The 16,263-nt window shown below is 40.8% G+C and overlaps 1 protein-coding gene across 1 annotated transcript in view; it reads right to left on the bottom strand.

Annotated features, from left to right (window-relative positions):
* Window positions 1-929: 929 nt before the first annotated feature.
* Window positions 930-16,263, bottom strand: part of LOC124718787 (probable cytochrome P450 304a1) — a 104,463-nt gene continuing 89,129 nt past the window's right edge. The window contains exons 7-9 of the mRNA XM_047244395.1: window positions 7,153-7,270; window positions 2,543-2,684; window positions 930-1,237 (exon numbers count right to left, since the gene is read on the bottom strand). Of these exons, the coding sequence (XP_047100351.1) occupies window positions 1,065-1,237; window positions 2,543-2,684; window positions 7,153-7,270 (433 nt within the window). The 3' untranslated portion in view covers window positions 930-1,064. The remainder of the gene's footprint in view (window positions 1,238-2,542; window positions 2,685-7,152; window positions 7,271-16,263) is intronic.

Raw genomic sequence — 16,263 nt, 5'->3', positions numbered from 1 at the left:
ATTTATTGTTTTTATCTTCACGCATTGGTTTGTCAACTTCTTCTGGGACTCTGATTTGCATTTGGTCCTGGTTTTTCAAATGTCGATTATTAATAACAATAATATTAGTTCATCTGAAAACTTTCTTTAAAGAAATATTAGTGATTACTATACTTGCAAACCACATGAAGGCAATATTTTCAGTGTATGTGCGGATGGATATTTGTGTGTGTGCGAGTGTATACCTGTACCTTTTTCCCCCTAAGGTAAGTCTTTCCGCTCCCGGGATTGGAATGACTCCTTACCCCCTCCCTTAAAACCCACATCCTTTCGTCTTTCCCTCTCCTTCCCTCTTTCCTGATGAGGCAACAGTTTGTTGCGAAAGCTTGAATTTCGTATGTATGTTTGTGTGTCTATCGACTTGCCAGCACTTTCGTTCGGTAAGTCACATCGTCTGTGTTTTTAGATACATTACAAAATAGTAACTATTATATTTGCCATTTTCTGGGTATGCTGATCTTTTGTCATTGTCTATTGTGTCTTTGACTCTTTTAGTTTTCCTGTTTTTATGTTATTACTTAACATATAATAAGAAATAAATTTTACCATTTTGTGATTTCTGATATTACACTCATCTAAAAAATGGGCGTGGCACACCATGCCACAGACAGTACATTTAGATATCAAAATGTAAGCATATTCAAATTGTAGTTCAGCAGTCATTGCCAACATCATGTTCGCAGTCTTTATTTAGCTGTCAAAATGTGGCATCCTTATCCAGATAGTGTAAATTAATGTGTCTGTTTGCCATTAGAGAATTAGTGATATGATGCTTATTATGTAACTTGCTAAACTGGTTGCAATACTTAGACCCTAGCTTGTTACATAGCTCATCACCTGACAGACAACATCATTTGTGAATAAATACAAAAAGATAAAAGATCAGCTACTGCAATTCAATGTACTTTATTTAACATATGTTTGTCAAATCCATTAATCAAATCCATTAACAACAGGAGGGTAACAGCAAGAGGCCGAGAGAGGATCTACGCTAAGTGCCAGGTTAGATAACTTACAGTGTTCGTTCAGCGAGGCTCGAATTGTGCCCAAAATGCAGGAGCCGTCTCAATGATGCCGGGAATGTTGCTGTCTGGCAGGGGCACACCATCTGACTTGATTGAGAAGTTCTGCATGAGTGTTGAGAACGTGAGGAACAAGTTTTGACGGGCAAAAGTCTCTCCGGCACACAGCCGCTTACCTGCAACATGAGGGGACATGTGGGCATACTCTTCTTCCATTGTGGGCAAATGTCTAGCATGTCTCAGATGACATACACTAAGGCACAGGTCAAAAGTTGCGATGTCAACATGACAGATTTTGCAGGCAAGAACTTAAATTTGAAGTACAACTAAAGCTAAAGCTCATTTTGCAATACAGAATCTCTAAGTGAGTGATGCATATGCTTGCAACTATCATAAAATGCATAAATGTTACATTAACTTATCATTCATCGTTACGTTAACTTATCATTTATTAGTTAGGTGAACCACAGGCCCAAAAGCATCAGTACATGATATTTTTGTACATTGTTTTCTTTTGACTGCATTAACTTAGAAGCTGAACTTTTTTACACCACAAACGGACCATAGATCTAAGTGTGTGGCTTAAATTTCAACGAGATACATCCACCCATTCCTGAATAAAAGGCTTCTTAATAGACATACAGACACCACACAGATAGTGGAACAACAAATGACAAAAGAAATATTCTTTTTTGTGTGATATTATTACAACTTAATACTTTCCAGATTTCTTCCATTACTTTCACTGTGAAACCTTGTTTCTTGCCAATTTTCATGATTCTAGCTCAATGGGGAGAACACTGTAGGTTTTGATAAGTGAGTTTTCGAGTATGAAAATATGTGACATAAATGGCCATAAGTTTTGATTGCATTGACTTAGAAGCTTCAATTTTTTACACCAACATAGGACGATAGACCTTAGTATGTGGCGTACATTTCAGCATGATACATTTACCTGTTCCTGAGGAAAAGGATTTTCACAGTTGGACAGATAGACAGACAATGAAGTGAAGTGATCCTATGAGTTCTGTTTTTACCAAATGAGGTATGGAATGCTAAAAACTTTGAGATTTAAAAAAATATCAGAAATGTCATACCAAATTTTGTGGTATGAACAAACTTAGTGTTGAGGTTTGTACTAATATGACATTCACTGTTTAATACGTATTAAATAGTAATAGTGAATTTTGATGTATTAATACATGCCGAACAAAGTTTTAGGTTGTTGTTCACAATTAATGATTGTAATGGGTTAATTTTTTACCAGAGGCAGATTAGTTCTTTTCTTGTATATAGATATAATTTGGGCCAGCTTGTTGTGACATAAACATCTTTAGTGGTAGTGAGTAATCACTCTCTCTTAAACAGAACTTGTAATACCTTTCTTACTCTACTGCTTTCGTTGATGGGTAGCAGTTGTACTGTATCATATTCTTGAAAAATCTAAAAAAAATGTAGGACTATAGAAGCAATATACACACCAGCCCCAAATGGCAGAGTAAAGTCTTTCTTGCTGAGTTTTCCATCACCGTCCAAAAACCTCTCAGGCCTGAAGGTCTTTGGGTCCCCCCATAGATCTCCATCCATGTGCATGCTATATAAGCAGGTTATCACAACAGTACCCTGCAACAGGAAAATCACATGTTCAGTTTCTTCACACTCTTTATTAATTTGTACCTTGTACACACGTGACAAATTAGTATTTTGACATAAAAGTCGCTCTTAAATGAAGGTTAGGCACCATCAGGCTCTTGCTATTCACACAAACTTGTAATATCTTGGGTCATGTTAGTTACTATAAAAGAATGTTGTTCCAAAAATGCCATAAAAAGGCCCAAAAACAACAATACACAAATTTATACAAAATGAAGGATCAGCAAGTAAACTAACCCATGACACTCACAAGTACCTTATTCTGATATTGAAATAAACAGAAGTTTCTTATAAAAATAGGTGCAGCCATGTGTACAGTACTACAAAAATTTGGCCCTTCATTGTTCATGATATAACTGATATTACAATCCTGACTGCAAGACCTGTCCCATACATCCTCCCACCACCACCTACTCCTGTCTGGTTACTCATCGAAGGCAGGGCTACCTGTGAAACCAGTCAAGTGGTCTACAAGCTAAGCTGCAATCACTGTGCTGCATTCTATGTAGGCATGATAACCAACAAGCTGTCTATTCACATGAATGGCCACCAACAGACTGTGGCCAAGAAACAAGTGGACCACCTGTTGCTGAACATGCTGCTAAACATCATATCCTTCATTTCAATGACTGCTTCACAGCCTGTGCCATATGGATCCTTCCCACCAACACCAGATTTTCTGAATTGAGCAGGTGGGAACTTTACTTGCTATGCATCCTATGTTCCCATAACCCTCCTGGTTTCATCCTTCATTGCTTACTGTCCTCACCCACCCAGCCCCTTCCCTGTTCCCATTCCAGCACTACACAACCATCATTGCACCACCACACCCAGTCTTTTTATTTCTCTCCTTTTTCACTACTTGCCCCGCTGCCCCCTTCTCACCTTTCCCCTGCCCTCCGTCTAACCTGCAGCAAGCACTTCACTGTCCACCACCCCCACCATTCTACCTCCCCCTCTCTGCCCCAGACTCCTCCTCCCCCCCCCCCCCCCCCCCACACACACACACTGGCTTCCCAGTCGCCACTCCCATCACACACTGGTGCTACTGCTCACATTGTAGTTTTGGTTGCCTAAGACTGCAGTCGTATGTGTGAGTTGCCTTTGCATGAGTGTTTGTGTGTGCATATGTGTGTCTATTGTTGATGAAGGCCAGTGGCCGAAAGCTTTAATTGTGCAAGTCTGTAAGTGCCTATCTATGACTCGGCATCTTCGCTATATGGTGAGTAACAACTTCCCGTCTCCTTGTTACATTCCAACCTGGATTTGTCATTGTTTGATTATGAGTAGTTTGTTTAGAAATAATGTAAAATCTGGAATGGACTAACAATAGTATGAATGAGGATAGATTACCACTCAGCATATAAAAAACACTGATTGGCAGACAGACACTTTTAAAAGTAGATTCAGTTACCAGAGAAAGATCTTGGTCAAATTTAGTAATGCACACACACAGCAACCGTCATCTCCAGGCGCTGAGGCTCCTCTTCAGTGAGTAGTGATCTCCATTGGGGTGGGCAGTAGCATTACAGAGGAGGTGTGGGGTGGGCTCTGAGATGACAGTCATCACATGAAAGTGAGTTGTGCATGTATGAAGACATGTGTGTTTCTCTAAATCTAATGGCGGACTTTGTCCTATAGTGTAGTTCACTTTCAATTGTGCCTGTCTGCTGCACAACATCTCCTCTGTGGGGTAAGTAACAATCTATCCTAATTCATATTGTTGTTTATAAATTGTTAAGTTAAGGAAATATTCATAACTGAAGACTCACAGAAACTTCGTGTACTTAAAAATCTGATCCCAGAAATAATTTTTTGTTTTCGGACTGATATATACTATTTGAAAGTTCTGAATTCCTCCTTTATAAAGGAAAAAAAACCCTTGTCTTTGGTGTGCTCTGTGCAAATTAAGATACATATTTATTCAAAATTATTGTTGCAGTAAGAATTCAAGAGTTTCTGACTATTAAGAAATGTAATTGTTCCAAAAATTCAGCGTTACTGTTCTGTAGCCCCAATCTGTCTGTTTGCAACAATGCAACATTTTACTGCAAAACATATTAGTTAATGAAATATTTCAAATAAAAAATTTGTGTTTCTGGAAATTTCTTAGCAGATGAATGCGGAGGAAAGAGTGTCCCCAGAATTCATTCATAAAAATAGAGCCTACTGTAAAAGCCATTTCTAGAATGTAATGGCACTTATCACTCAGAATAACCTAATGACCTAATGTGTAAACATATTACTAAAGTTTTCTTTCTTTTATGTTGTTACTGAATATGTAAGAACTCTGTATATTGATATTTTGGTACAGACTTTCATATGCCAACTTTTAACTTGGCGTGGTATACAGTGCCACAGGCTGTCTTAATAGTTAGGCATGGTACATAGTGCCAAAGGCTGTCTTCATAGTTACCAACAATCTCAGAATAGGTGTTTAGCATTCAATTAGAAATGTTTTGTAAAGTCAGTTTCAGTTTAGCCTGCAATGAGTAATAAGCTGTATAGTCAGTCTGTAAAGATAGTTCTCGAGAAATTTTCAATAGCATTTAATCTGTGATGCTGACCTCTTATTAGAATGACTCTCAATAAATCACAAATATCAATGGATACAGAATAGGTGAATTCATTTAAATATTATCCTAATTATTAATATTTGTATACACAATTTGATTACCCAGAATTCAAAAATGAAAGTACTAACTGCAACAATGAGTGTGGCTAATTTACATCACGAGTCTCTTTGAAAAGGTAATTATACTTTCTTACATTAGGATTATGCTACTTCATTGTTGTTGTGGTTTTCAACCTCAAGGTTAGTTTCCTGCAGCTCACCTTACTAGTCTACTCTATGCAAGTCTCTTCATCTCTACATAACTAATGCAACCTGTATGCGCTTGAACATACTTACTCTATTCACGCCTTGGTCTCCTCCTACAATTTTTGCTCCCCACACTTCCTTCTATTACCACATTGACAGTTCCTTGATGCCACAAGATGTATTCTGCCAACTGATCCCTTCTTTTAGTCAAGTTGCACCATAAATTTATTTTTTCCCAGTTCTATTCAGTACCTCCTCATTAGTTAGGCGATCTACCCATCTAACCTTCAGCATTCATCTGTAGCATCACATTTCAAAATATTCATCATATTCTTGTATGAACTGCTTAAAACAGACATTTCACTTCTCTACAAGGCTACACTCCTGACATAATACCTTCAAAAAAATTTCCTAAAACTTAAATTTGTATTGGATGATAACAAATTGCTCTTTTACAGAAATGCTTTTCTTGCTATTACTAATGTGTTCTTTATATCCCCTCTGTTTTAGTCGTCTTGCATTATTTTGCAGCTTAAACATCATAATTCATTTACTACTTTTAGTGGCTCATTTTCTAACCCAATTCTCTTAATGCCATTTTATTTAATTTGACTCCATTCCATTAACCTTGTTTTACTTTTATTGGTGCTCATCTTATAACCTTTTCTTAAGACACTATCCATTCAGTTCAACTGCTTTTTCAAGTACTTTGACCTCTTTGACAGAACTGCAATGTCATCGGCAACCTTAAGGTTTTTGAAACAGCGTCAAATTTTTTGAAACTTCCTGACAGATTAAAACTGTATTCCTGACTGAGACTCGAACTCAGGACCTTTGCCTTCTGCAGGCAAAATCTATTAGTAGAGAGGGAAACTGTTTTTTTTTAGCCTCATGTAGGGCAGAGTACTTTCCCATGAAAAGCAATGGTCCTGAGTTCGATTCTTGGTCTAGCACAGAGTTTTAATCTGTCAGGTAGTTTCATATTAGAGTGAAAATTTCACTCTCTATTTTTTGATTAATCATACTGAACTTTTATTCCCTTGACATACTTAATTACATAAGAATGAAGACTGCCACCAGATTTGACTGACGACTTGCTGTACTCCAGTAGTTTTGTGTTAAAAGAATTTCTGCCCTACATGAGGCTAATAAAAGAACAGTTTGCCTGTCTGCTTAACAATGCCAACCGATCAAAAAATGGTCTTCTTTACCATGCTTCACACATCAAGTCCCTATTGCAGTCTGTTATTAAATATCAAATTGAGATAGAATAAGTTGTGAATTGTTACGTACAATATTAAATTATGAGATATGTATGAACACGAAGGGTGTACTTCAATAGATTACTCCATATAGGAATTTCCATTATTGGTGGTCAAATACATATTGTAGTTAGAGCTGAACTGCATATTAAGTAACCGATCTGTACCATCTCAGTATTTCATTAGTCCACCACATAAATTAGTGAATTAATTTTGAGAAATATTCAGTATTATATACATGTGTGATTTTAAAGTACATTTTGTTATATTTATCTAAAATTGTAAAATTTCAGCTGACATGTAGTTTTTTGTTCAACATACTCTCAGCAAAATTAAACAAACAAGAAAGACTTACTTTGGGCACACTGTAACCCTGGAGAGTAGTGTCTTCCATGGCCTTATGGGGAATCGAGATGGGAGTGAGGGTCCGGATCCTCATCACCTCCCGTATCGTTGCTTCTGTGTAGGGCAGACTGCAAGAAGAAAGAAGCTTTTTGTTTTCATGTGACATCATTTAAAAGGAATTTCAACTTTTGTAACTGATGGTAAACTTAAAGAAATAGGGTAACAAGTTCACTGAAATCACTGGACTTTTGCCACAATGTATGAGATCTATTCGTATTATACCTGATTTAGACCTGTAGGGTGTACAAGGAAGGCTAGAAAGATTTGTCTGTGGAAAGTTTGAGCAATGCAGTAGTGTCATTGCTACGATAAAGGAGCAGAAATGGAAGTCAATGAAAGGTCTGGGGAAAAGTCATGGATAAGATAACATGTAAAGGGTTGTGGCCATTGAATGTTTTTCGCCCTTAACAGTGATACTACATGCTCAGAGGTGATCAAAGTAGTTCTAATATACACCATTATTGTTGTCAGTGACTTTGACAGAGGAACATTCAAGTTAGTTCAGTGATAAGTAGAGTAACACTTCTTTTGCAACTGGAATATCGGAACATTGTGTCTCACTGTTAGAGGCACAAAACGCATAGATGTTTTCAGCTCATTACTAAATGCAAATAAGTAGGAGGCCGAGTTGACAGGAGCTGAAGGAGTCCAGGTTGCAATAATATGCGGTATGGCACACTGTTAGAGAGAAGGATTATTATTCAAGAAACACATAGTACAATGAAATTACTTATCTTCAGTAGTTTGTAGGACTGCAGCTGCGGCTATGAACTGACAGTCTCATAACATGGAATACCATGAACTAATACAACATATTTTTCAGGGACTAGGCCTGATGGGCCCTCCTCAGAGAATCATTGCTAACATTACAGAAGTGGCTGAGGGCCGATTATGAAAGTGCGTCTGCCTAGGTTGAAATCTACCTAAGAAGTGAACGAGGCACACTCCAGTTCCATCGAGATGCACAGCCCACTAGAGTGTGCTGTGCTTGGCATACGATGGGCTGCCAACCTCGTGTTGGCGCGACGTTGTAGTAGTATCTGTGGCAATGATACTACACAGAGTTTAAACAATGTCTTTTGCCCACCAGATATAGTTCCTTCTTGTATTTTTTTTGGTCTCATAGTTCCATCTGTGAACCATTAATGCCAGCATGGCGTCCAGTGGGGATAAGTGGCCACACAGCTATACAGGAAAAGTAACCAAAGTGTTTACCAGCATTAGAGTTACTTACTTCCAAATATAATGTGTAATACTACAGATCAGATCGACTTCTAAACTCTTTCATACATAAAGCTATCATCCATCACTCTACCCATTTGTTATGATATTGACTTAATTTATATTATTTAAAGCTGTCACTGTTCTATTATATTTGGCCTAGTGCAAAACTCAGATAGTAAATGGCCTGCTGCAGGCACTTTTAATTGATTTAGATACTAGGACAACAAGATGCATAGGAAATATGTTTGTAAATCAGAATAACTAAACATGGGGTCCTGCTGTGATGGCACTGACGACATAATCCCCTTGCTAGGAAAAAGCAGCTACTTTGTAAGTCTTTACAAAAATGGATATGGTTCCTGTGTATTATTTTCTCTATCAGTTGAAAATTATTGATGTGACATGCAGATTTAAAATGTGTAAGTTGCAATGTTCTACCAATAACTATGGTTTAGTGAAAACTCAGTTTCTCATTGCGTCCACTTTACTCCACCTTCCCCTAAAGAAGAGCTTCGAAATAACCAGAAACACAAGATTCTTCAGAGAATCAAAGGCGCTTGTGTAAAACAGGTTCACTTCTGACTGATTTACAAATGAGTTGTAATGCGTTAAATACAATCTGAGATACAAAAAAACTAAGGGCGATCTGCGCTATTGCTCGACTCCCGGCAGCGCCATGCAAAATTGTAAACTTTGGCGGCCAATGGATGTATGTGTAATGCTGCAGTGCAATTTCACTGCGCAGCTGACAAGGATAGTAAATAGGGGACATGTCGATTAAGTCTTTTCGAATGCTGGGCAAATTTGGCCTGCAATCTCACTGACTGACCTATAATTGTCTTGAGTGATGAGTCAAACTTCGAACTGAGCCCTGATGAACAGAAGACAGCCTGGAGATGCCCCGGACACTGATGGGCCACGAACCTGACCGTTGCCCGCCGTATGGCCTGACATCCAGAAGCCACGGTCTGGGATGCCATTTCTTTTCATAGCAAGACTCCTTTGGTTTTCATCTGCAGCATCCTTACAGCACAGCAGTACGTCGAAGATATTCTACGCCCCGGACCAGTGGGTACGTTAAAACCAAAAGGTGTACTGAGTTCGTGATGTGTTTCCTGTCTTCCCAATTGTTAATCAATTATTCAATGGCATTCGTGATAATTACTTTCAGCGTGAAGATACACTATAAGATAAACGGCACACCACGAAAGCATTAACCGAATGGGATGGAAATCGGTAGAAGTGATGCAAGTGTACAGACAAACAAATGCTTAAAATTTCTTCAGAAAAATTGGATGACTTATTCAAGAGAGAGAGCTTCACAAATTGTGCAAGTCAATAATGCATTGATGCACCTCTGGCCCTTAGGCAAGCAATTATTCAGCTTGGCATTGATTGATAGAGTTGTTGGATATCCTCGTGAGGAATAACGTGCCAAAACCTATCCAATTAGAGCGTTAGACCGTCAAAATCACTAGCTGGCTGGGGGACCCTGCCCATAATGCTCTGAACGTCCTTGCATGGAAAGAGACCCGGCGACCTTGCTGGCCATGGTAGGATTTGACAAGCATAAAGACAAGCAGTAGAAACTCTCGCCGTGTGTGGGCGGGCACTATCTTGCTGAAATGTAAACCCAGGATGGCTTGCCGTGAAGAGAAACAAAACGAGGTGCGGATTGACATTCTACTGCTATTCAAGATGTGTCCATACACATCTTTGGCCTGGTACCTCATTGACTGGAGTAGAATTGTCTTTAGTGCTGAGTCCCACTTCAAATTCAACCTCGATGACCAGCCACGAACAGCGGTGGGGTACCAAATGCACTGTCGCTCGCCATACAGGCCGACAACCAGAAGTGATAGACTGGTGTACCATTTCTTTGATCCAACACGCCAACTGGACGCAATTTAGCATAATACCTCTCAGGAGGACATCAAACAACTTGGTTAATCAATATCGAGTAACTACTTGTGTAAGGGCAATTGGTGGACCAACGCGTTATTGACTGCTCAATTTGTGAAGCTCTTTTTCTTGACTAAATCTTCCATTTTTTCTGAAATTATAATCATTTATTCATGTACAGATAAACATAACATCCACTGATTTAGAGCCCATTTGGACAATTCCTTTGGGGCGTGACGCCTTTTTTACTTCAGAGTGCATATGCGATACCACTGACAGTGTCGATCTGTAGCAATGATCTGTAACAACAGTGTTAACTGATGAGAACAAAATCCAAAAGCGTCCATTCACAGCCCAACTGGTCCGCTGACTTGCTTGCTGACCTATCTGACAGTGTGGACACAGGGACTGGTAGGTAGCGGTTGGGGCAAGCAGCTAGAGGTCGCCAATCGAACCGACGGACCTTGTTCATGGACTCGACAGTGAGTCCATTCCCCCCCCCCCTCCCTTCCTCCCCCCCCCCCCCCACACACATACAAAAGTGAATGGGTTGAGACAGACTCATTCGTTGGATTGATCAGCAGACCCATCCACCTCTGTATGTGGGCCTTTACTGTATACTTCTAGCTAACATTGATAATTCTGTTCGAGTTGAAGAACATTGTGGTACCTGGTATGAGATGTGTTGATTTGCTTTATGACTTCTATTGATCAGTAATTTTCCTTACATGAACAGTTATGGACTACTGTATCGATATTGAGTTACTACACTTGGACTGCATTTATAGAAATGCTAGCTGAATACCTGGCATTGCCAAGGATGTATTTATTTCTTTAGTCCATCTCCCCCTAACCCTCCCTGTCTCCATCTCCTCCACCTTCTTCTCTGTCCATCGTCTTCTCCCCCTCTCTTTATCCACCTCCTTCCCCCTCACTCTCTATCTCCTCTAGTATCTCTCTCTCTCTCTCTCCGTCCGTCTGCTCCTGTCCCACTCTCTTTACTTCTGCTATTCTCTCCTCTCTCTGTCCATCCGCATCTCCCCACTCACTCTGTCTCTCTTCTCTCTCTCTCTCTCTCTCTCTCTCTCTCTCTCCTCTCTCTCTCTCTCTCTCTCTCTCTCTCTCTCTCTCTCTCTCTCTCTCTCTCTCTGTCTCTCTGTCCATCTGCTGCAACCTGCTTTTTTTCTTAGAAATAAAGAAAACCTATTAGACCTTCATGATAATGTAGCATTTTTTCATTTTTTCAAGCATCCCATTGTTTTACATCGTAATCTCTTCAACTATGTGTTGTACAACGATATATTTGTGTAGGTGCATTCAGCGAAATATGTAGATCCCCCTGCCGGCCGGGGTGGCGGAGCGGTTCTAGGCGCTACAGTCTGAAACCGCGCGACCGCTACGGTCGCAGGTTCCAATCCTGCCTCGGGCATGGATGTGTGTGATGTCCTTAGGTTAGTTAGGTTTAAGTAGTTCTAAGATCTAGGGAACTGATGACCTCAGCTGTTAAGTCCCATAGTGCTCAAAGCCATTTGAACCATTTTTGTAGATCCCGTCAGTGAAATATGTTGTGAATGGAGTTAATAGCAAATAAGAAATAAATTTAAACCCCATGCATGATGGGGCAGCTTTTCATGCATCTCGGTGTTTGTTTTCATATCGCCTGAGCTAGGATAGGTGGGTGATACTTACCCCCACAGCGATCGTTACCTGACAGTGGTATGTGTACCGAGTTTGGTTGAAAACAGGCCAGTGGTTTAGGAGCAGACGTGGAAGATACACAAATACATGCGTACATCCATTTTTATAATATTTATGGATTATCGAGCGTCGTCTGTTGCTGCCTGTTTATCTGTACCGAATTTCAGTATATGAGACCTGAAGTGGCCATAAAGAATAGTTCAGATAACATAGTATTAAAGTTCCCTGAGCTTGAAGTACTGGTGTGGATTTCATTATTCAAAATATCCTACAACCACCACCAAAATTTCAGCCCCTTTTCGACGGTAGCGCAGGCCACCGAGTGTTCGATGGTGATTCAAATGAAAACCTTCAAAGTGGTATAATATTTTTAATTGCAACAGCGAATGAAAAACTTACATGTCATTTTTCGACTTGCTCTCCCTGACAAAAAAATGGTTAAAATGGCTCTGAGCACTATGGGACTTAACTGCTGAGGTCATCAGTCACCTCGAACTTACAACTACTTAAACCTAACCAACCTAAGGACATCACACACATCCATGCCTGAGGCAGGATTCGAACCTGTGACCGTAGCGGTCACGCGGGGTCAGACTCAAGCGCCTAGAACCACTCGGCCACACCGGCCGGCACTTCCTGACACTGAATGCAGATACAGCTTTGGAACTTGTTAGATACCTTGATGAAAGAATTCTTTTGGTAGAGTATGTAACTAGTCGTGCTTTGTCACTTCTGAAACGCCTGCCTCCCATAACTTCTTTAAGTGCACTGAATAGATGACAGTCAGTAAAATCGAGATGCGATAAATGAGGAGGATGTACCAGATATTAAAACTTAATTTCCTGAGTAGTTTCTGTTTTGGTTGGCAGGAGAGCCAACACCGTGTTACTAGAAGGAGGCCGAAAGGCACGCGTTTTAGCTCACACAGGCTGGCGTAAGGTCTGGAACAGGACAAGGAAATTAGAATTTAGAAAAACGGACGTTGTTGTTGTTGTTGTTGTGGTCTTCAGTCCTGAGACTGGTCTGATGCAGCTCTCCATGCTACTCTATCCTGTGCAAGCTTCTTCATCTCCCAGTACCTACTGCAACCTACATCCTTCTGAATCTGCTTAGTGTATTCATCTCTTGGTCTCCCTCTACGATTTTTACCCTCCACGCTGCCCTCCAATACTAAATTGGTGATCCCTTGATGCCTCAGAACATGTCCTACCAACCGATCCCTTCTTCTGGTCAAGTTGTGCCACAAACTTCTCTTCTCCCCAATTCTATTCAATATCTCCTCATTACTTATGTGATCTACCCATCTAATCTTCAGCATTCTTCTGTAGCACCACATTTCGAATGCTTCTATTCTCTTCTTGTCCAAACTATTTATCGTCCATGTTTCACTTCCATACATGGCTACACTCCATACAAATACTTTCAGAAGCGACTTCCTGACATTTAAATCTATACTCGATGTCAACAAATTTCTCTTCTTCAGAAACGCTTTCCTTGCTATTGCCAGTCTACATTTTATATCCTCTCTACTTCGACCATCATCAGTTATTTTGCTCCCTAAATAGCAAAACTCCTTTACTACTTTCAGTGTCTCATTTCCTAATCTAATTCCCTCAGCATCACCCGATTTAATTTGACTACATTCCATTATCCTCGTTTTGCTTTTGTTGATGTTCATCTTATACCCTCCTTTCAAGACACTGTCCATTGCGTTCAACTGCTCTTCCAAGTCCTTTGCTGTCTCTGACAGAATTACAATGTCATCGGCGAACCTCAAAGTTTTTACTTCTTCTCCATGAATTTTAATACCTACTCCGAATTTTTCTTCTGTTTCTGTTATATCCTAGCCAGTAATGCCAACCGAGCCCGCTGCCAAAAGGTTGGCAGCATCAAAGTTCGGACGCCGTCCGCATAAGCAGCGCCAGCGAGACAGGAAATCGCCGCAAGTCTGCGCGCGCCACCGCTGGCTTCTGGCTTCTTAAGCGCTGGAGTCGCGAGCGCTAGGACAGTTCTGTATTCGCCGCTCAGTTGTATACGCGCCACCGAATTGTGTACTTGCTAGTCAGTTGTGTGTTCATCGCAGCAGAGTTGTTGTTTGTCGTCAGCCGACGCTGACCTGGCCGCTCCGACTCGAACTAGACAGATTTCTGTAGACACGGAGTTCACTACTGTGTTTCTGTATCTTCGTTAATAAAGATAAGTACCGACTTTTATTTAATCAGAGTGTTTGGGTTTTCATCTTTCTGTTCACTGTTCCAGCGGACCGGTCGGCGGTGACTTCGTAAGCCGTTTCTACAGCGAATTGTTTGTCGCTACGAACGCCGCCACAAAAGTTTCCTTTACTGCTTGCTCAATATACAGACTGAAAACGGACGTAGCTGGTGGAATACTTAACTTTAATCCATTAATGGTGAACGTCGGTCTGGACGGTACAAGATTCACAATATCAATAGTAACTGATAATGGCGCCTTGCTAGGTCGTAGCAAATAACGTAGCTGAAGGCTATGTTAAACTATCGTCTCGGCAAATGAGAGCGTATTTTGTCAGTGAACCATCGCTAGCAAAGTCAGTTGTACAACTGGGGCGAGTGCTAGGAAGTCTCTCTAGACCTGCCGTGTGGCGGCGCTCGGTCTGCAATCACTGATAGTGGCGACATGCGGGTCCGACGTATACTAACGGACCGCAGCCGATTTAAAGGCTACCACCTAGCAAGTGTGGTGTCTGGCGGTGACACCACAGTTTCATCTGTCTTACAAGCAGTAAGTGGCCGAGCGTTGTCATGCTGTGACAAAACCCTTGAAGTCAGAAGTCATTGTCGTTTACTCATGATTGCAGGGGAAAGTTGATTTTTCAACACGTGTGAATAAGAATTACTGGTTGCTGTCACTTCCCTGTCTGTGTTATGCCCCAAAATTGCTCCATTTGCACCCCAGAAGAGTATGAACATGACAGTACCAGCAGATGGCTGAGTGTGGAAATTTTCTGGTTTCAGCGATGGGCTGTGGTGCCATTCCTTGCCTGACCTTTTTGTTTGTAGCTGGTGATAATCTCAGTGCCTGCAACAGCTTTTTCCAGAAACGCAAGACCATCAACATGGAAAGTTCTTCACAGGTGTCGATGCAATGGTCCTCCAGCTAGGCAGTCAACTGACATGGCACCCATCTCGCAGACACCTTATTGAAGTGCAATACATTGTGGTCAGTATTCTGTCCTGAACCGGTACTAATCTTCAAGCTTGTGACTATTTCATTCATAGTTTTGCGTCTGTTCTCCTTTATAAGTTCCTCCACTTACGCAGTGTTTTCATCTGTCACTACTCCCTGCCCTGGCCTTAGAACATCATCCTCAGAAGTTACATTGCTTTTAACCTTTCTACACTACTCGTACACTTGGTGCAACGACAGACACGAATCACTGTTCTGCGATGAATTTCTACTGGTTTGACACATTCACTGCACAAAAAACGCATCACAGATCGCTGCTCAATCGTGGTGCATGTTAACAACAGGGCGGCCATCTTGCCATGGACGCTACTGCCTTCTCCTGCGTCGTTGCATCACTGTGGCACCTGCCGGTCACTTGCGAAACCTCAAAGAGCACTCCTGCCACCTACCGACTCCACCACACAACTTTCAGAAATTTTGTGGAACTCTTAAGGTTCTTTTTTTAATCAACCCCGCACTTTCTTTACTGCGTCTAATGCCTGCAACACCACCGGATTGCGTACACTATGTGATCAGAAGTATCTGGACACCTCCCAATGACATACTTTTTCATATTAGGTGTAGTGTGCTGCCACCTACGCCCAGGTACTCCATATCAGCGACCTCAGTAGTGATTAGAGTAGATTGGGGTGCTCTGCGGAACTCACAGACTTCGAACATGGCCAAGTGATTGGGTGCCACTTGTGCCACACGTCTGTACGCGAGATTTCCACATTACTAAACATCCCTAGGCTCAATCAGCATTTAATCTGTATAATCTGTGTAAACATACATTAACGCAAACCATTTCAGATGAGAATAGCTCGAGCTTGTACTGAGACCTTCACATCTGAAATAGATAGAAATTGGCCATTACTAACCAACATGCTACTTAGACTGTATTACTCATCCAAATACAGCATATCACTTCCCTCCATATTTTACAAATTATTCTTAACCTCGCTCATTGTGTTACATTTTCTCATTTTTTTTTCTTTGACATTTGGATTATATAAATTATATTCTCATCAAC

The sequence above is a fragment of the Schistocerca piceifrons genome, chromosome 10 (genome assembly GCF_021461385.2).
Source record: "Schistocerca piceifrons isolate TAMUIC-IGC-003096 chromosome 10, iqSchPice1.1, whole genome shotgun sequence".
NCBI lineage: Eukaryota > Metazoa > Arthropoda > Insecta > Orthoptera > Acrididae > Schistocerca > Schistocerca piceifrons.
Note: the sequence above shows the minus strand (reverse complement) of the source record. Positions and strands in the feature narration are given on the sequence as shown.